General features: G+C 40.6%; 1 protein-coding gene across 3 annotated transcripts in view; it reads right to left on the bottom strand.

The window, feature by feature from the left end:
- Window positions 1-17,471, bottom strand: part of LOC127792154 (nuclear-pore anchor) — a 119,334-nt gene that overhangs the window by 70,163 nt on the left and 31,700 nt on the right. For all 3 annotated transcript variants that reach the window (XM_052322548.1, XM_052322549.1, XM_052322550.1), the window contains exons 10-11: window positions 1,359-1,479; window positions 1,174-1,266 (exon numbers count right to left, since the gene is read on the bottom strand). In XM_052322548.1, the coding sequence (XP_052178508.1) occupies window positions 1,174-1,266; window positions 1,359-1,479 (214 nt within the window). The remainder of the gene's footprint in view (window positions 1-1,173; window positions 1,267-1,358; window positions 1,480-17,471) is intronic.

The following is a 17,471-nucleotide window of genomic DNA, read 5'->3' as shown; positions in this document are numbered from 1 at the left end:
CTTGGTTGCATAGGTCAATCCTCACCCTTTTCCATACTATAACAGATCACCACGATTACTCCACACCTCAAATCATATACCAATACTCTATATGAAGCACTCCACTCCTCTACCTTGGTTGTGTAGGTCGTCACCCTTTCCCAGACTCTAAGAGGCCACCAATCACCACTATTCACCACTATTATTCTACACCCCAAATCATATACCAAAAGACTATACTAGACACTCTACTCTATCTTGGTTGTGTAGGTCCTCACCCTTTCCCTTCCTATAAGAGATCACCAAGCACCTATGTGCCTATCACAACTTTCCTAAAAAATAGCCCTTTGACAAAAGCATTGTAACATGATAACCCACAATGAAACATCAATAACAAGCCTGACCCACAATGAGATAAATACAATCAAGAAATTTGGGGTAAGGTCTCCTTCCATTGTTAGATGTTAATCTAGGTAATAGGAAGTTGGGTGCTACCGTGTGGCCCTTCTAAGGAAGTAGTTGCAGCAATTTATCACTGAAAAGGATGATTTTTGGAAGAAGGAAGCCATAAGCACACTTGTCATTGGAGAGAGTGGAGACTTGTCTAGGTAGACACGACTCAAGAGGCTCCTTATGAGGATTTATGATGGCATTCATGTGGGCCTGAGAGATTCTGATTCAAATCGATCAGTAAAGTCTTCTGCGTAACGTACATTTAAACCAGTTTCAACTGACAATATAAAAGGAGAATAGTTTTTACTTGCTACTATGGCTCTCTTAATAACAGAGAATGTTTAGAATTCCCTTGGAAGGCATGTGGAGAATATGCATAAACAAACTACAATAGACTGATACTTGATGTTCAAGGTGAGGGGGGAAGATTGTAAAGTCATCTTCTTCAAGGCCCAACACATCTCAAACACAAAGCATGTGAGACTGTAAATCATGCCCGGGCAGGATTTCTTTACAATAATTATTTGCAATTACTGGTTCTCCTCTGACCTTTGCAATCCAAATAACAATTCCCCTACATTGCACCTACCTCCTACTTCAGTAATTTAGCCACAATTCTGCTGGGTACCAGAAAAGGGTACTGAAACAAGTCAAAATCAAACCAATCATCCAACAAAGATTTTTATCGCATAAAATAGCAAGAAAAACCAACATATATATCAAAAACTATGCAGCCATTACCCGCTCCAAAATTGCCTGTGACTGCTTTCTTCCTAATTGCTCATGCCGTAATGCATCAACAGCCTCTTGGTACTTGGCATACATTTTTGCAAGCTTAAGATAGAAAAGTAGATAATAAGGAAAGAGAACTAGAGCACATTAAAATACATCAATTCAAGGAGAAACTGTCAGAATGAATAACTCACACTCCAACCATCCCTTAGAAGTGAAGCTGCTAATGCTGTCCCTGAAACACCGACTGGAATACTAGGAACTACCTTGAGGTTGTCCCCAACAGTGTCATTTCCTTCAACTGAGTCCACCCATCTGCAAAAATAAATAAACAAATCACTACTAGAAGAAATACAATCAATACACAAAAATTTTCTTCATACATCAAAGATGGGAAGTACATAGCAATGAGATACATAGGAAATTCATTCTCTCTAATCCTCTCGCTCCACAAGCATTATACTACACAAAGATGCTGCCCTTAATCTTCCTTTCTTCCTCTTCAACCTACCACCTTGGGTGTTGTTATTCTCACAAAGAAATTGTTAAATGCACTCCACCTCATGTGTAGGAATAGTTAAAAGACAATATCGCCCCACTTTCCCTCTGCCTCTCCATTGCCTCTAGTGTCACCTCATCTCATGAGGGCCCTGTCCCGGCAGCGCCCTTCTTAACAGGTCATGGTGGACCAGTGATGTGCCAGTGTTGGCAGCAGGTGACGTGGTTTCCTCCCTTCTTCAGCCAGTGCCGAACGCATGCTCTGATTTCTTCTACACAAAGTGGCTCTTCTCTTTGTGTGAACCCTCTCCATCAACAAAGCCCGGTCACCAGCTCAAAAATTGGCCAAAAATAGGGAGAGAGGGGTTCTTCCCTGACAGCTGACAGTGAAGGCCACGGGAGTAAGGTCATCGACCACATCTGATTGGCCAATTGAGAACCTACCCCTATGTTTGGTAGCGTATACAGAAGAAAGTAAGGATCTTATTGTGTGTTAGTTGTGCGAAGGAAAAGGTTAATTTGAGGCAGCCCAATGAGAGAGAGAGAGCAACAATTGTCTTTCTTGAAGATTGCTTGTTGCTATATAAAATCCTAGATCAGGTTTTCCAGGCAGGAGAGCCAACGCCATTGTTGGTGACAAGAAGCTTCTAACTTCTCTGTTTTTATTTTTTTTATTTTAATTGAATAAATTGGAGGATTTCTGTCTCTGCAGGCAAAATTAAAATTAGCAGGGGTCTTGCTTCAAATAGGTTGGAAGGATTGATAAATATGTTTTCTTCTTATTTCCCTCTTCAAGCCTCATCGCCTCTTTGCTTGAGCATAAGCTGATGATGAATTGAAAATGAAGCTGTCAGCATTGAAGGAAATGAGGCGAGGATAATTGAAGAATAATTTTCTGACCCTCTGTTGTTGCTTCAGCGTATATTGACGGATTGTTTTGGAATGGATTGAGCCACCACAGAGGCGATGAGAGGGGCAATAAGAAAGTGGAAACAATATTTTTATCTATCATTTCATACAAGAGATGGAGTGTATTTAACAAACTTCTGTGTGAATAACACCCCCACCACCTGACTCAACCACTCTTTGAAGAATGCAGTCAGCATCTCTTGAGACAATGACCAGATCACACTACCACCAAAAGCAGCCAGGAGATAATGAATACACTCCATTGCCTTGCAACAAATACAACATACCAAGTTATCTAAAAGACTTCTCCACAATATAACCAATGGCAAGAATAGAATCAAAAGGTGCTGTCCAAAGACATTAACGAACAGAATTGAACCAAAAATCAAACTAATAGAGGTGTCATTACACAATCCATTGGTCATTATATATTATATTAATATAATATTTATATTCATATATTTATTTCCATTTATATGTATCATGTGGAATAAACGCAAACACAAAAAATAAGTCGAGGAAGCACAGGAATTTCATTATAGGAGTCATATCCATACATTTACTTGTGTGTGTATTATAAGGACAAAAGCAAACGCAAGACAGAAGTTTGAGGACAGTTTCTTAATGAGAATTCCCTGTCTGGTCATCTAGAAGACAGTTAGGTTTGGTAAACTATGGCAGGTGTTCTTTTCCTATAGTTCTTTCTACAGAGTACTTTTTGCTCATTTTCTGGATAAGCTTTCTCAATTCTGCTTGGTAAATAGTATGCCCCCTCTCAGCTATATGTCATGTGAGAGGTTTGTGTTATTGAGGTGCTCTATACCTCAAATTAGTTTTGTGGAAAAACAAAACATAAGAAAGTTCAATACTTTGTGGACTTGGTCATCCACTTGGATTTCCATTAGTTTGTCTTATAATGGAACATCATTCAGTGGAAGAACAGAGAATCATCTTCCTTGGTATCCTATTAGGGAATAGATGAATAGGTAAGTGTAATTGATGTATGGGCAAGGATGGATATTATTGAAATACAACAGAGGGGTAAAAAGGAAAGTTAAATGTCCATATACAAAAAATTTGTCACTCTGGTCTTTTCTTCATTTACTTAAAATATGTTTATACCCTAATGAACTGGGGACCATCACTTAAAATATGTGTACATATAGATGGAGAAGGAGGGAGAGAGAGACCAAAACAAAGAAGAAGCCCAAACCTGAGAACCCAAAGGAAAACTCACCCAGAAAGTAGCTCAAGCAAAATACTCCTCTGTATGTATATTCGGTGAGTTTAAAACCCAAAAGAAAACCTACACAAAAATGGGCTCAATAAACTAGTCCTCTGCATGTGTGTGTGTGTGTGTGTGTATTATACATTCAGTGGATATATATTATCCTCCCTTTCAGTGTGTATTTTGGTGAATATATAAACAACATTGCTGTACGTGCATTTCACTTAATATATTTATAATACGTTCTTGTATGTGTGTGCCTTCTGTGAATATATATTATATTCGATGAATATATATAAAAAAAACACACAGGGAAAATCAGCATGGCATTGTTCCATGCCCTGCTTGACACAATTTTCTGGAGTAGAAAACTGAAGGAATTCAGAATTATACTTTCATTCATTCTAATCTGATGGATACAGCAGTCCTCTTATAGAGGGAGAGATTACATCAAACATGGAAACTATCAAAAAAGAAACTATCTCTAAGGAAACAAATTAAAACACAAAGAAGTAAATATACAAAGAAGGAAATATACACTAAGATACATATGGACATAATCCATAAAGATTCCTAAATGGTAATTAGAAATCTTTCCTAATCTAAGTAGATCTCTTAATATTCTGATAAATCAACACTCCCCCTCAAGCTGGAGAGTGGATATCAACCATTCCCAGCTTGCTTATCAAAACATCGAACCTTCTTCCAACTAACCCTTTAATCAACACATCTATCACTTGATCTTCAGATGGCACATATGGAATTCGAATTAACCCAGCATCCAATTTTTCCTTGATAAAGTGCCGATCAATCTCTATATGTTTAGTTCTGTCGTGCTGTACTGGATTATGGACAATATTAATAGCTGATTGATTATCACAAAGTAGGTCAATAGTACCTTGAACCTTGATTTTCAAGTCTTCTAAGATAATCCGAAGCCACAGAAGTTCACACAATCCAAGGGCCATTGCCCTAAACTCTGCCTCTGCACTAGATCTTGCCACAACACTTTGCTTTTTACACCTCCAAGACACTAGGTTTCCCCCCAAAAACACACAATAGCCTGTAGTGGATCTTCTATCAACCAAGGATCCACCATAATCTGAATCCGTGAATCCTTGTACATTCAATTCAGTCCCTACTTTAAACAAAATGCCTTTACTTGGTGTTACCTTTAGATAGTTCAAGATTTTCCACACAGCTTGCATGTGCTCCTCAATTGGACAATGCATGAACCTACTTACTAGACTGACAGCAAAGGCAATATCAGGCCTAGTATGTGAGAGATATATCAATCTGCCCACAAGTCTCTGGAACCTCCCTTTATCTACCTTTTGTCCCTCTGAGTTCTCCTGCAATCTAAGATTAGGATCCACAGGTATACTAGACCCTTTTCCTCCTGTCATTCCAGTTTCCGCTAGAAGATCAAGAATGTACTTGCGCTGTGATAGAAAGATTCCAGTCTTCGAGTAGGCTACCTCAATTCCTAGGAAATATTTAAGTACCCCAAAGTCTTTGATCTCGAATTCTTCAGATAATTTTCTTTTTAAACTCTATTGTTCTTCCATATCACTTCCAGTCACAACTATATCATCAACATACACTAAGAGTGCTGTAACTTTTTCACCTGAATGTTTGAAAAAAAGAGTGTGATCACCTCTGCTCTGAGCATATCCCATAGACTTCATTGCCTTAGAAAATCTGCCAAACCATGCTCGGGGAGACTGTTTAAGTCTATATAGGGCCTTTTTAAGTTTACATACTGTACTTGGATCCCTTTCCTGAAAACCAGGAGGCACTTCCATGTATACCTCCTCTTCTAAATCCCCATGTAAGAAAGCATTCTTCACATCTAACTGCTGCATTTTCCACCCAAAATGAGCTGCCAAGGATATAAGAATTCTCACCGTTGTCATTTTTGCCACTGGTGCAAAAGTCTCAAGGTAATCTATGCCATAAGACTGAGTATAGCCTTTGGCCACTAGTCTAGTTTTATACCTTTCCAATGTGCCATCAGCTTTATACTTCAAATTAAATATCCATCTGCATCCAACTAGAGTGATTTCTTTAGGCCTAGGCACCAATTCCCATGTCTGATTTTTATTTAAGGCATTCATTTCCTCTTGCATGGCTTGCTTCCAATTCTGGTCTTTTAGAGCCTCTTCTACTGACTTGGGAATAACAATAGAGTCTAATGAGGTGAGGAAGCTTTTATGGTTTTGGGAGAAGCGATGATAAGACAAGTTATCAGTTAAAGGGTGTAAAGTACAGCTTCTGACCCCTTTTCTCACAGCAATTGGTAGGTCTAAATCATCAAAAACAGGGCTGGAAAGGGATGTATCTAATGATTGTGCAGTTTCAGTACCTGGATCTGATGCTGGTGAGGGCTGAGACTCCACAATAGGTTGCCTCCTTTTGAACACATAGGGAGAACCCTTAAACCGAACCGGAGAAGATGGCCTGTGAACTGCTTGTTCAATACATTTTGTAGGTAGAGGAGAGGGATTAGGAGATTGGGTTGGAACAGCAGAGGAAGAAGGATTAGAACTAGACAAAACAGGAGTTGGTGCTAAGACAGGAAAAATTTCAAATGAGTCTTGGTCCTCAATTCCTCGAGTCTCCCCCTGAGGACCAAGGTTTGGAGAGCCAAAGAAGGGCTGAGATTCAAGGAAAAAGACATCTTTGGATACATAGAACTTCCGAGTTGGAGGATGATAGCACTTGTAACCTTTTTGGGTTGGAGAATACCCTAGGAAGATACACCGAAGGGCACGAGGATCAAGCTTATCCCGATGTATTTTAGGGATATGAACAAAGCGCACACAACCAAACACACGAAGAGGGAGAGGAGTATGCAAATAGTAATCAGGAAAAAAGGAGGATAGGCAGTGGAATGGGCTACGGTGATTTAGGACTTTGGAGGGAACACGGTTGATGACATAGGCCGCGGTTAAAACAGCTTCACCCCAATAGGTTTTAGGAACATGAGTGTGATGAAGGAGTGTGCGAGCTACATTAAGGAGATATCTCATCTTCCACTTTGCTACTCCATTTTGTTGTGGAGTGTCTATGCAAGAAGACTCATGAACAATACCCTCATGTTGAAAGAAAGAATTCAAATGATTATTAAAATAATCTTTAGCATTATCTATTCTGAATTTTTGGACAGGAGTACCAAATTGTGTGGATACCATTTTGCAAAAATAAGGTAAGATGGTGCCAATTTTAACCTTTTCTTTCAAGAGAAATACCCAACACATGCGAGTATAGTCATCAATAAAGGAAACAAACCACCGAACCCCAGAACAATTGGATATTTTGGAAGGTCCCCAAACATCTGAATGAACTAGGAAAAAAGGTTTGGAAGATAATTTGTTGCTCATAGGATAAGACACCCTATGGTGTTTGGACAGCACACACACATCACATTGAAACATCCTAGGATCTAAAGATTTAAACAAATGAGGAAACATAGTTTTTAATAAAGGAAAAGGCGGATGACCTAATCTATAATGTTGAAGCCAAATGGTGTTGGATGCTGAAACAGAGTGAGATGAACAAGCAATTATAGGTTGCTGCTTCTTTGTAGAATGGCCTGCTTTGTGTAAGGTATACAACCCATTGCGCTCCTCAGCCACACCAATCATCTTCCCCGTTATCATGTCCTGAAATTCACACATATGAGGACAGAAGATAGCACGACAATTTAATTCTTTGGTTAGTTGGTGAATAGATATAAGATTGGTAGCTAACTGTGGGACATGAAGAACTTGTTTGGTGGTTAGCAAAGGGCTGAATTTAACTGTACCTTGGCCAGCAATAGGAACAGTGGTTCCATTAGCAATAACAATCTGTTTAGGGCTAACAAGAGGTTGGTAAGTGTCAAAGGAATTTATGTGAGGGTCATGTGATCAGTAGCTCCTGAATCAAGGACCCAATTGGTATTCCCAACAGTTTTAAAGGCAAAAAAACACTCAGAATTGGTGAGTTTACCTTGCTGTGCAAGTGAACAGGCTCCATCTTGGAGAGTTTTGAGGAAATTCTTGAGTTTGTTCATCTCTTCTGCATTCAATTGTGAAATATCAGCACCAATAGATTCAGTTTTACCTGCTGATTCAGCTTCCCCTTGATCTGTGCTGGAAAAATAGGCTTGACGACTCTTAAATCCGCCTATCCCGCTTAGCACAACTTCTTTGCCATGGAGTTTGAAGCAATTATCCTTAGTATGCCTAGGTTTTTTGCAATAACTGCACCACAAACCTTCTCGTCCTGAATTTTTCCACGAATTTTCTGCCTTTCCTGCTTTAAACCGAGATCCATCTCTATGGCTTGACACCATGGCTGAGCCTTCAACACTGTGATCTCCTAGCATAGCCATCCTTTTGTTTTCCTCACTTCGAACAATGGAAAAAACCTCATTAAGAGTAGGTAATTTTTCCCTACCAAGCACTTGGATCCTCACTTGATCATATTCCGGATTAATCCTTGCTAGAAACTCTACAATCCTGTCCCTTTCTTGAATTTGTTTTAAGTTTAACAGCATCATTGCTACACTCCATCTTGATATCTTGATAATGATCTAGTTCTAGCCACATCCCCTTCATTTTATTATAATATTCTGTTATAGTGGATGCCCCTTGCCTTGTCCTACTAATCAATCATGTCATGGCTTTGGGGGGGTTCCAGTCAGGTGGCCTAGCTTTCCGCGGCCTTTGAGGAATGTGCTCACAAGTTGAGACCATTGCAAGAAGTTTCGCCCATCAAGTCGGTAGGAAGGATGGATCCCAGGCAAATCACCCCCTCCCATTGGTTGCTGATCACTAGGATAGGATTCAGCAGTGGTAATGATCGAAGTTGCCTCTGATATATCTCAGACATGTCTTAAGAAGATTGAGTTTGGAAAGGGAAACTAGAAGTGCAGCAGGAACAAAATTGCTGAACAACAGAACAGAACAAAACAGCAATTAAGGCTGGGCTGAAACCCTAGAGGAGTTCGGCGTAAAGAAGTGCAATGAAGGCACTATTAGGGTTTCGAAAATATTGGAAGGGAAGGGAAAGGCTCTGATACCATGAAGGAATTCAAAATTATACTTTCATTCATTCTAATCTGATGGATACAGGAGTCCTCTTATAGAGGGAGAGATTACATCAAACATGGAAACTATCAAAAAAGAAACTATCTCTAAGGAAACAAATTAAAACACAAAGAAGTAAATATACAAAGAAGGAAATATACACTAAGATATATATGGACATAATCAATAAAGATTCCTAAATGATAATTAGGAAAGATTCCTAAATGGTAATTAGAAATCTTTCCTCTCTTAATATTCTGATAAATCAACAAAAACAATTTCATATCTTTGACATTTGAACACTCTCACAACCAAGGGTACATTTGTCATAGTATATTACATGTATTAGTTAGTTGTTATACTTTGCTACTTTCCCTGCTTGTACCTTTCAGTTGTTCTAATAACTGAAAGCCTAGACAGCCTATAAATAGGCTAGATTAGTTAGAGAATGTAATTACGGAATGATAATCAGATTGTCTCTCTCAAATTATCTCCCTTTCTCTCGATTCTCCCTAATTTCTCTCTCGATCTCCTCTGTTCTCCCACTCTTTCTGTCTAATTCTCCATCCAAATATCTCTAATTCTCAATTTCTACCTAAAAAGCCCTAACTCAGATCTTAAGATCTGACATTTGGTATCAGAGCCAATGGCCCTTGGCTGTTGAATTAAGATTGAGGCAAGTAAGGAAGGCATGGATTGGAAGCAGATCTGGAGTGATTGCTGATCCACAGCGATCGCGACCAGATCTGGAGTGATTGTTGATCCACAGCGATCGCAATCATTGGTGATTAGTTCCAGGAATGGAGGCGATAGTTTACAGTAGATCTGAGACTGTAATGCAGTTGCAGTGATCAAAAGCGGTAGTTCACAGTGAATTTGAGATGGTAACTCAATGATAAACGACTTGAGGAATGGCGGAAGGAACAAGAATGAAGCAATTGGAAGTCAGGCTCGACACAATGGAACTCAGACTGTGCCAGACTCAGGAGTAGGTGAGTCATGGCAGAGCTGAGAGTGCCACTGCCAGGGAGGTGTGCAAGTTCTGGATCAAGGAATGGAGGAGGAATTCTCCAGAATTCATATGGAGATTGCCAATGTCAACCAGAGAATCAATAGTGTACAGGATATGTTTGCTAGGAGGCCTCAAGCGAGCTTGCCGGTGAATTTTCCTCCAAGATCCACTGTAGGAGCTGGATTCCTATCTCAAGATCCTGATCTACAGGCAGCTGATGATCAGACTGAAACTGAGCCAGAGATTCAGCTGAGAGGCTCTTATACTACTCACCACCAGACCCCCATGCCTAGGTTGGAGATTCCAATATTTGAAGGAGACAAACCTAGGTGGAGGATTAGACGGTGTGAGAGATTCTTCCACTACTATCAGGTGACCGAGAATCAGAAGGAGAATCTGGCGGCAGCATATCTCAGTGATATAGCTGACACCTACTTTAAAGGATGGAGTTGAATGAGGAATGGATTTAGGTGGCAAGAGTTTGTGGAAGATTTATGTGAGCGATTTGGAGAACGATCAATGGCAGATCTAATTGAAGAGTTCAACAAACTGAAACAAGAAGGCTCAATTATGGATTATCAGGTCAGGTTTGAGGACTTGAAGTCACTAATGCTCAATTCTCACCCCACCCTGAACTGAGTCTTATTTTGTACCGAGTTTCATCAGTGGACTTAATGAAGAGTTATGGCCCACTATGAAAATGATGCATCCTATTATTGTGAAACAAGCAGCTGAGAAGGCTAGGCTGCAAGAATTGGCACTGGAAGCCATTTTCAGAAAGCATAAGCTGCAGCCTAGAAGCTATCCTATGAGCAGCCAGCCAATTGGAGGTACCTCTAAAGCTGCCAACCAAGTAGTGCAGAGAGGAAAACTTGTTCCTAAGGCTTTACTAAGTCCAATCTCGGTTAAGCCCCTCTCAATGGAGCAGAAAAGGCAGCTTCACCTGTGCTTTAGATGTGGTGAAAAGTACAGTCCCGGTCATCAATGTAAAAGGCAGCTATTGCAAATGTAAAGACTAGAAGAAGAAGTTGTTGTTGGAGATATGGAGAATGTAATGAAGGGACAGCAGGAGAGGAAGATGGAGAAATCTCCTTACATGCATTGCAAGGCTGTCCATCTGGTAAGATAATTAAGGTGAAAGGAAATTACGGAAAGAGGAGATTGATGATTTTAATAGACAGTGGCAGAACACACAGCCTCTTGGATGAAGCCACTGCCATGGAGTTGCAATACCCCACACTGGCCACATTTCCTTTATCAGTTACAGCGGCCTATGGAAGTAAGATGTTTAGTAGATTTAAATGTCCGAATTTTAAATGGAAGATGCAAGGACAGGAATTTACAGCAGACTTCAGAATTTTGCAATTGGGAGGATGTGACATAGTCCTCGTGGTAGATTGGATGAAGACTGTCAGTCCTCTAATATTTGATTTCAACAAGCTAGAGGTGACATTTGAAATGGAGGGGAAGAAATTGACACTGACAGGGAGTTTAGAAGCCGGTGAATGTAAATTGATTACAGGCAAGCGGATGCAGAAAATGTTCCAGCAAGAGGGCACTTCAGGGGCTCAAATATATTCCATATATGCTGTGGAGTTGGAAGATAACAGCAAGGAGGCAGAAGAGGCTTATGAACATCTTAGGCCTGCAGCTGGTTCTACCTTACGTGCTCTTTCAGAGGTAAATTCTCAGGATCCTTTACAATTACTTTTGATTGAATTTGAGGATATATTTGTTGAACCCTCTTCTTTACCCCCAAACCAATTCTTTGACCATTCCATCCACCTAAAACCTAATTCAGAACAAGTAAACATTCGGTTTTACAGGTATCAACCCATTCAAAAAGCTGAAATAGAAAAATTGGTCAAAGAAATGTTAACTTAATCTATTATTCATCCCAGCCAAAGCCCCTTTGCTTATCCTGTCCTACTTGTTAAGAAAGAAGATGGGACTTGGCGATTTTGTGCGAATTATCGCTAACTGAATGCCCTAACCATAAAGAACAAATTTCCAACTCCCATTATTGAAGACCTACTTGATGAACTAACTTCAGCCACTGTTTCTCCAAAACTAGACCTGAGAGCAGGGTATCACCAAATTAGGATGAACCCTGCTGATATCCCCAAAACTGCTTTCAGAACTCACCAAGGACTTTATGAGTTCACAACCATATATTCAGTCCCTATTTGAGGAAATTCATCCTTGTTTTCTTAGATGAAATCCTCATTTACAGCCGTACATTTGAGCAACACCTAACCCATTTGAGGACAGCATTTGAAACCCCCAGCTCTAATCAATTGTACGTAAAGTTATCCAAGTGTACTTTTGCTAAGAAACAGGTAGAATACTTGGGCCATATTATTTCAGGAGGAGGAGCAAAAACTGATCCTAAGAAGATTGCTGCCATGGTTGATTGGCCAAGGCCAAAGACTGTTAAGGAGTTGAGGGGTGTTTTTAGGCCTTACGGACTATTATAGAAGGTTTATCCAAAATTATGGGATAATAAGCAGGCCCCACACTGAGCTGCTTAAGGAGGACAACTTTCAATGGAATCCAAGTGCAGAGGATGCTTTTTAAGCATTGAAAGGAGCCATGACTCGGGCACCTATATTGGCTTGACCAGATTTTCCAAAGCCATTTGTCCTTGAAACTAATGCATGTGATACGGGGGTGGGAGTTGTACTGATGCAGGATGGGAAACCCTTGGCTTACATTAGTCAAGCCTTAGCCCCAAAGCACTTAGGCAAAGTATCTATGATAAGGAGCTGATTGCAGTACTGTTTGCAGTGGAGGATGGAGGCATCACTAGGAGGGGAATCAGTTTGTTATAAGGACTAATCGTGAGAGCCTTAAATTCTTGTTACAGCAAAGATTACATACACAGCTGCAGAAAAAAGGAGTTACAAAACCACCAAGATTGGACTATGTTATTCAATATCAGCGGGGTAAGGAGAATGTAGTGGCTGATGCCCCATCTAGAAGGGAAGAAAGGCAGCTGCCAAGCTATTTCAGCCATAATCCCAGATTGGGTGAAGGAAATCTCAGATAGCTATGAAAAGTCTGATTGGGCTAAGACTCTTGTGTCACAGCTGGCCATTCAACCTGCAAGTAAACCGGGGTATACTCTTTCAGCAGGTTTACTCAGATTTAAAGGAAGGTTGGTGGTAAGGAATGATAACTGTTGTGCCATAGAATTCCCGAGTGTCCACCTAGGAGTATTTTGGTCAATAAGCAGGTAGGCAAATCCCAAAAGTGGTCCTGAGCCGAGACACGTTTCCCAATCAAGACCCCGCCCAAGGCCGAGACGACCAAACTGAAACAGTATCACTGAAATAGTAGCGCCGGAACAATATTTTAATACTTCTTAAGTTTTAGAATTCTACTTGATTTAAGGTTCTACTTCATGTTTCTACTTGATTTAGAATTCTACTTCATGATTCTACTTGATTTAGGATTCTACTTCATGTTTCTACTTGATTTAGGATTCTATTTCATGTTTGATTAGGGTTTTATTTTTATTAGGATTCTAGTTAACTTTTACTTAGGATTTTATTGTTATTAAGATTTTAGTTGGATTTTGTTTACAAATATTAGATGGATTTGGATTAGCCAAATACTATAAATATGCCTAGGATCTAGAGTTTGTAATCAAGTTTTTCTCAATCAAATTTCAGCAACTTATTTAGGTTTCTTAGCAAAACAGTCTTGTTTTTGCATTTTCTTGAAAGCCAAGTTTCGGCCATTAAAGTTTGTTCTTACAAGGGTTTATTTTGGTGTGTTTTTTTCACACGCGCGCTACACACTGCGTCAGGTGGTATCAAAATGGTTCATCAACCAATCAGATGGCCAATCTTGAAAGTAACGGTTGCAACCAACCTTGTGACGGTGATTGAGGGCTGCCCGCGATTTGGAGAGCAATCGAAGAACAACGGGAAATAATTCGTACAATGGAGCAGCAATTGGAGCGAATCCGCAACCAATTGGGCATTTTACAACGAGTTAAGAATAATCGGAACCGGACTAATGGCGTGAATCAAGCCGACTATGTTAAACCGGGAAGACTAGCCATTAATTCTGTCCTCATTAATCCTAGAAGACCAATGATGGATGATAGTGACGATGAGGATGATCTTGGTCGTATGATAGCCAACCCTAGTGGTAAAGGGGTTAGAAGGAATGCGCAGCAACACAACCATTGGGGAAACGATGAGTATAAACTAAAGAATGACTTTTCGATGAGTTTGGAGCTTGATTTCGAAGATTATGTTGTCCCAGCAACCTCAACGTTTGCAAACTCAGATCTGATTTATGCTACTAACATAACAGAAACTCCAAGGTTATTGATTCATACTGGGGTATTTTCTAGTCCCGAGAGCTCAGGCATTGCTTCACAACCCAATGAAGGTGGCGTTTCTTTTTAATAGCTTGCAACTGTAAAGGAGATGGAGGTCATGGTAGCAAATCCTTCTACAGTTTATTCAAGCTCTGGCATGGTTGAATCAAGGCAATGGGAACATATTTACCTTCGCGATTGCAAAAGCAAGATGGTCATAGGGGTCTCTTTGTGGATAGGGGTGTTGGATCTCCCAGGCTAGTTAACTCGGGTAGCGCAACTGCTTTCAATATTAATCTGAAATTAGATTCCGAAACTAAGAATGTTGTAGCAGCTACCACTATAGCTGATCAAGTGCCTGGACCAAAGGAGGATACAAGCATCAAAATTTTAAGTGATGGAGAGACTGCTGGTAGTTATGGAATAAGCCTCTATTCGAAACAGTTACAAAAGAATGCTTCTCCAGGCAAGAAAAATCTACGGATAAATTCAAAAGCTGTTGAGGAGTTAAAATCAAGAAAGCTAATGAGAGGAGAAAGACCTATAATAAGATCTACCAGATTAGAGAAGCGCTCAAAATGGAAGGTTCAACATCCTCAATCTAATAGTAATAATACAGTGGAGGCAAAGGGCAACAAACATGGTGATGGTTGGACCCATGCCAATGAAGATAGGGCTAAGAGGGGGAGGAATATCTTTGCTCATGTTCCCTTAACGGAAAAGTTCAAGCGGTTCAAGAAGATATCAAGCAAAGGTTACACAAATAAGAAGTACAAGGCGACAGCTGACAAGTATAGAAAACACAAGGTATTTGAGATTGGAGATGAAATCATGATATTCTTGAAGAAGGAACAGATTCCAGCAGGACAACAGAACAAGCTCAAGCCAAAGAAGTATGATCCTTACAAGATTACAAAGAAGATCAATGATAATACTTATGTTGTGGTTTTGCCTAATCATATGTGTATTTCCAAACATTCAATGTGGCTAATCTCTCTTCGTACTTACCGGATGTGAATTTGTCCAAACAGGATCAAAATTCGAGGTCGAATTTCTTCTCAAGTGAAGGTCAATGATGCGGTCACCAATCAAGACCTGACCCAAGGCCGAGCCGACCAAACCGAAACAATATCACTGAAATAGTAATGCCGGAATAATATTTTAATACTTTTTAAATTTTAGAATTCTAGTTGATTTAGAATTCTACTTCATGTTTCTACTTGATTTAGGATTCTACATCATGATTCTACTTGATTTAGGATTCTACTTCATGTTTGATTAGGGTTTTATTTTTATTAGGATTCTAGTTAACTTTTACTTAGGATTTTATTTTTATTAAGATTTTAGTTGGATTTTGTTTACAAATATTAGATGGATTTGGATTAGCCAAATACTATAAATATGTCTAGGATCTAGAGTTTGTAATCAAGTTTTTCTCAATCAAATTTTAGCAACCTATTTGGGTTTCTTAGCAAAATAGTCTTGTTTTTGTGTTTTCTTGAAAACCAAGCTTCGGCCACTGAAGTTTGTTCTTTCAAGAGTTTATTTTGGTGTGTTTTTTTCACACACGCGCTACACGCTACGTCAGAAATTGGGGAAGGTCTTCCCCTATAAATAGCTTGGTCAAAATGGGCAATAGGACTTTTGGGCAAGCTGCTGGAGCTCTATGCAAGCTTCTCTCCAAGAGAGCCCCCTCAGTGATCTCCCCTGGAAAGCAAGGTGGCCTCTCAACGAGGCTTCAAGGTCTCTTGGAAAGGACCTTCATCCTCTCGACGGCACGGCAGCAACTGCCCTTGATCGGCAAGAGCCACTAGCCTCGGGAAGGTTTCTTCCCTAGAGCCCTCTCGGCAGTGGCCCGTTGCTCTGCCTCTCGGCGGTGCCCGACTACTCCCAAGAAGCCACCTCTCGGCAATGGCCAGCATCTCTCGGGAAGCTGCCTTTCGACAGTGTCCGACTTCTCCCAACATGGTCTCTCGACGAGACCTCTTCCCGGATCCCCATCTGTCTCTCTTTGTTTCTCTCTCTGTGAGATATATGAGTCTATATATATACATATATATACACGTACGAACATAACCCACTTACATGTAGCAGCCAGATAGATGGACCCATGGGTTGTGATATGGTGCAATAGCATGCCATGCTCTTATGATGTACCCTCAAGTCCCTATATCACAATATGTTCACACAACATAATATATATAATACTTACATGATACGCCTATAGGATGTAATGTAATATGTTTATGTCCATGGAGTGTGATGTGTCCCCTAATTGAACGGGGGTCAAGTAAGCGTCACCTCAAGGCATCTCCCATTAAGCCCGGAGCTGCGTCCGACCAAGTCCCTTAGAGACTAAGACCTGCCTCGGCAGTCCTCCGTGAGGCCCACCTTCTCCCAGAAGACCCCCTAGGTTGTTCAGTCCCCCGGGGGATCCCTCTTAAGCCCGTCTGATTGCTACTAACGTGCAGGTCTATCCCCGACACCCTGTAACAGTACCGAGATTGATCCTCTGTACCGAGATTGATCCTCTCTGGCAAGGAAAGGTATAATTGTTCTATATTAGGTGATTGTATGCTTTACTTGTCTATTGCACTTCTTTCCTACTCGTACTGACTTAAGCATCGGAGGGCATACGCAGGTGAGGAATCCCCACATGCCTTCTAACTTGTTCTTGTGGGTGCAGATATGCCCCAAGTGCCCGAGAGGCCACCCTCGTACAAAGCAACCTACTATAGGAGATGCCTCAAAGGTCTATCTACGACCCCGGCCAGGATATCGCAGACCGGAGCTACCCAACACACATCTCACCAGCAGACCCCTACCAGCTATCCACCTCGCTCTGCCTCAGCTCTAGCTCTCCTACAATATAAATCTCTATTGTCGTGGTTTCAGGCCACAACAATAACCAAATGAAGGAACGGATTTTACAATCCTTACATAGCTCTCTGAGTCACCTATCACAAGGTGAAACAATTGTTCTATTGGCAGGACTTAAGAGGGATGTGATTGCATTTTTTTTCGCTTGTGCTATATGCCAACACTGCAAGCATGGACAGGTTGCCTATCCTGGTCTGCTGCAGCCATTAGCCATCCCAAAATAGGCTTGGGAACAAATTTCTATGGATTTTGTGGAGGGGATGCCCTAGTCCAAAGGGAGAGATGTCATATTGGTCGTGGTGGATAGATTAACTAAGTTTGCACACTTCTTGAGTCTGGCCCATCCTTTTACAGCTCAAGAAGTAGCCCGTT

Source organism: Diospyros lotus, chromosome 15 (genome assembly GCF_014633365.1).
Source record: "Diospyros lotus cultivar Yz01 chromosome 15, ASM1463336v1, whole genome shotgun sequence".
Lineage (NCBI taxonomy): Eukaryota > Viridiplantae > Streptophyta > Magnoliopsida > Ericales > Ebenaceae > Diospyros > Diospyros lotus.
The sequence above is the reverse complement of the archived record's forward strand: the minus strand, read 5'-3'. Positions and strand labels throughout refer to the sequence as shown.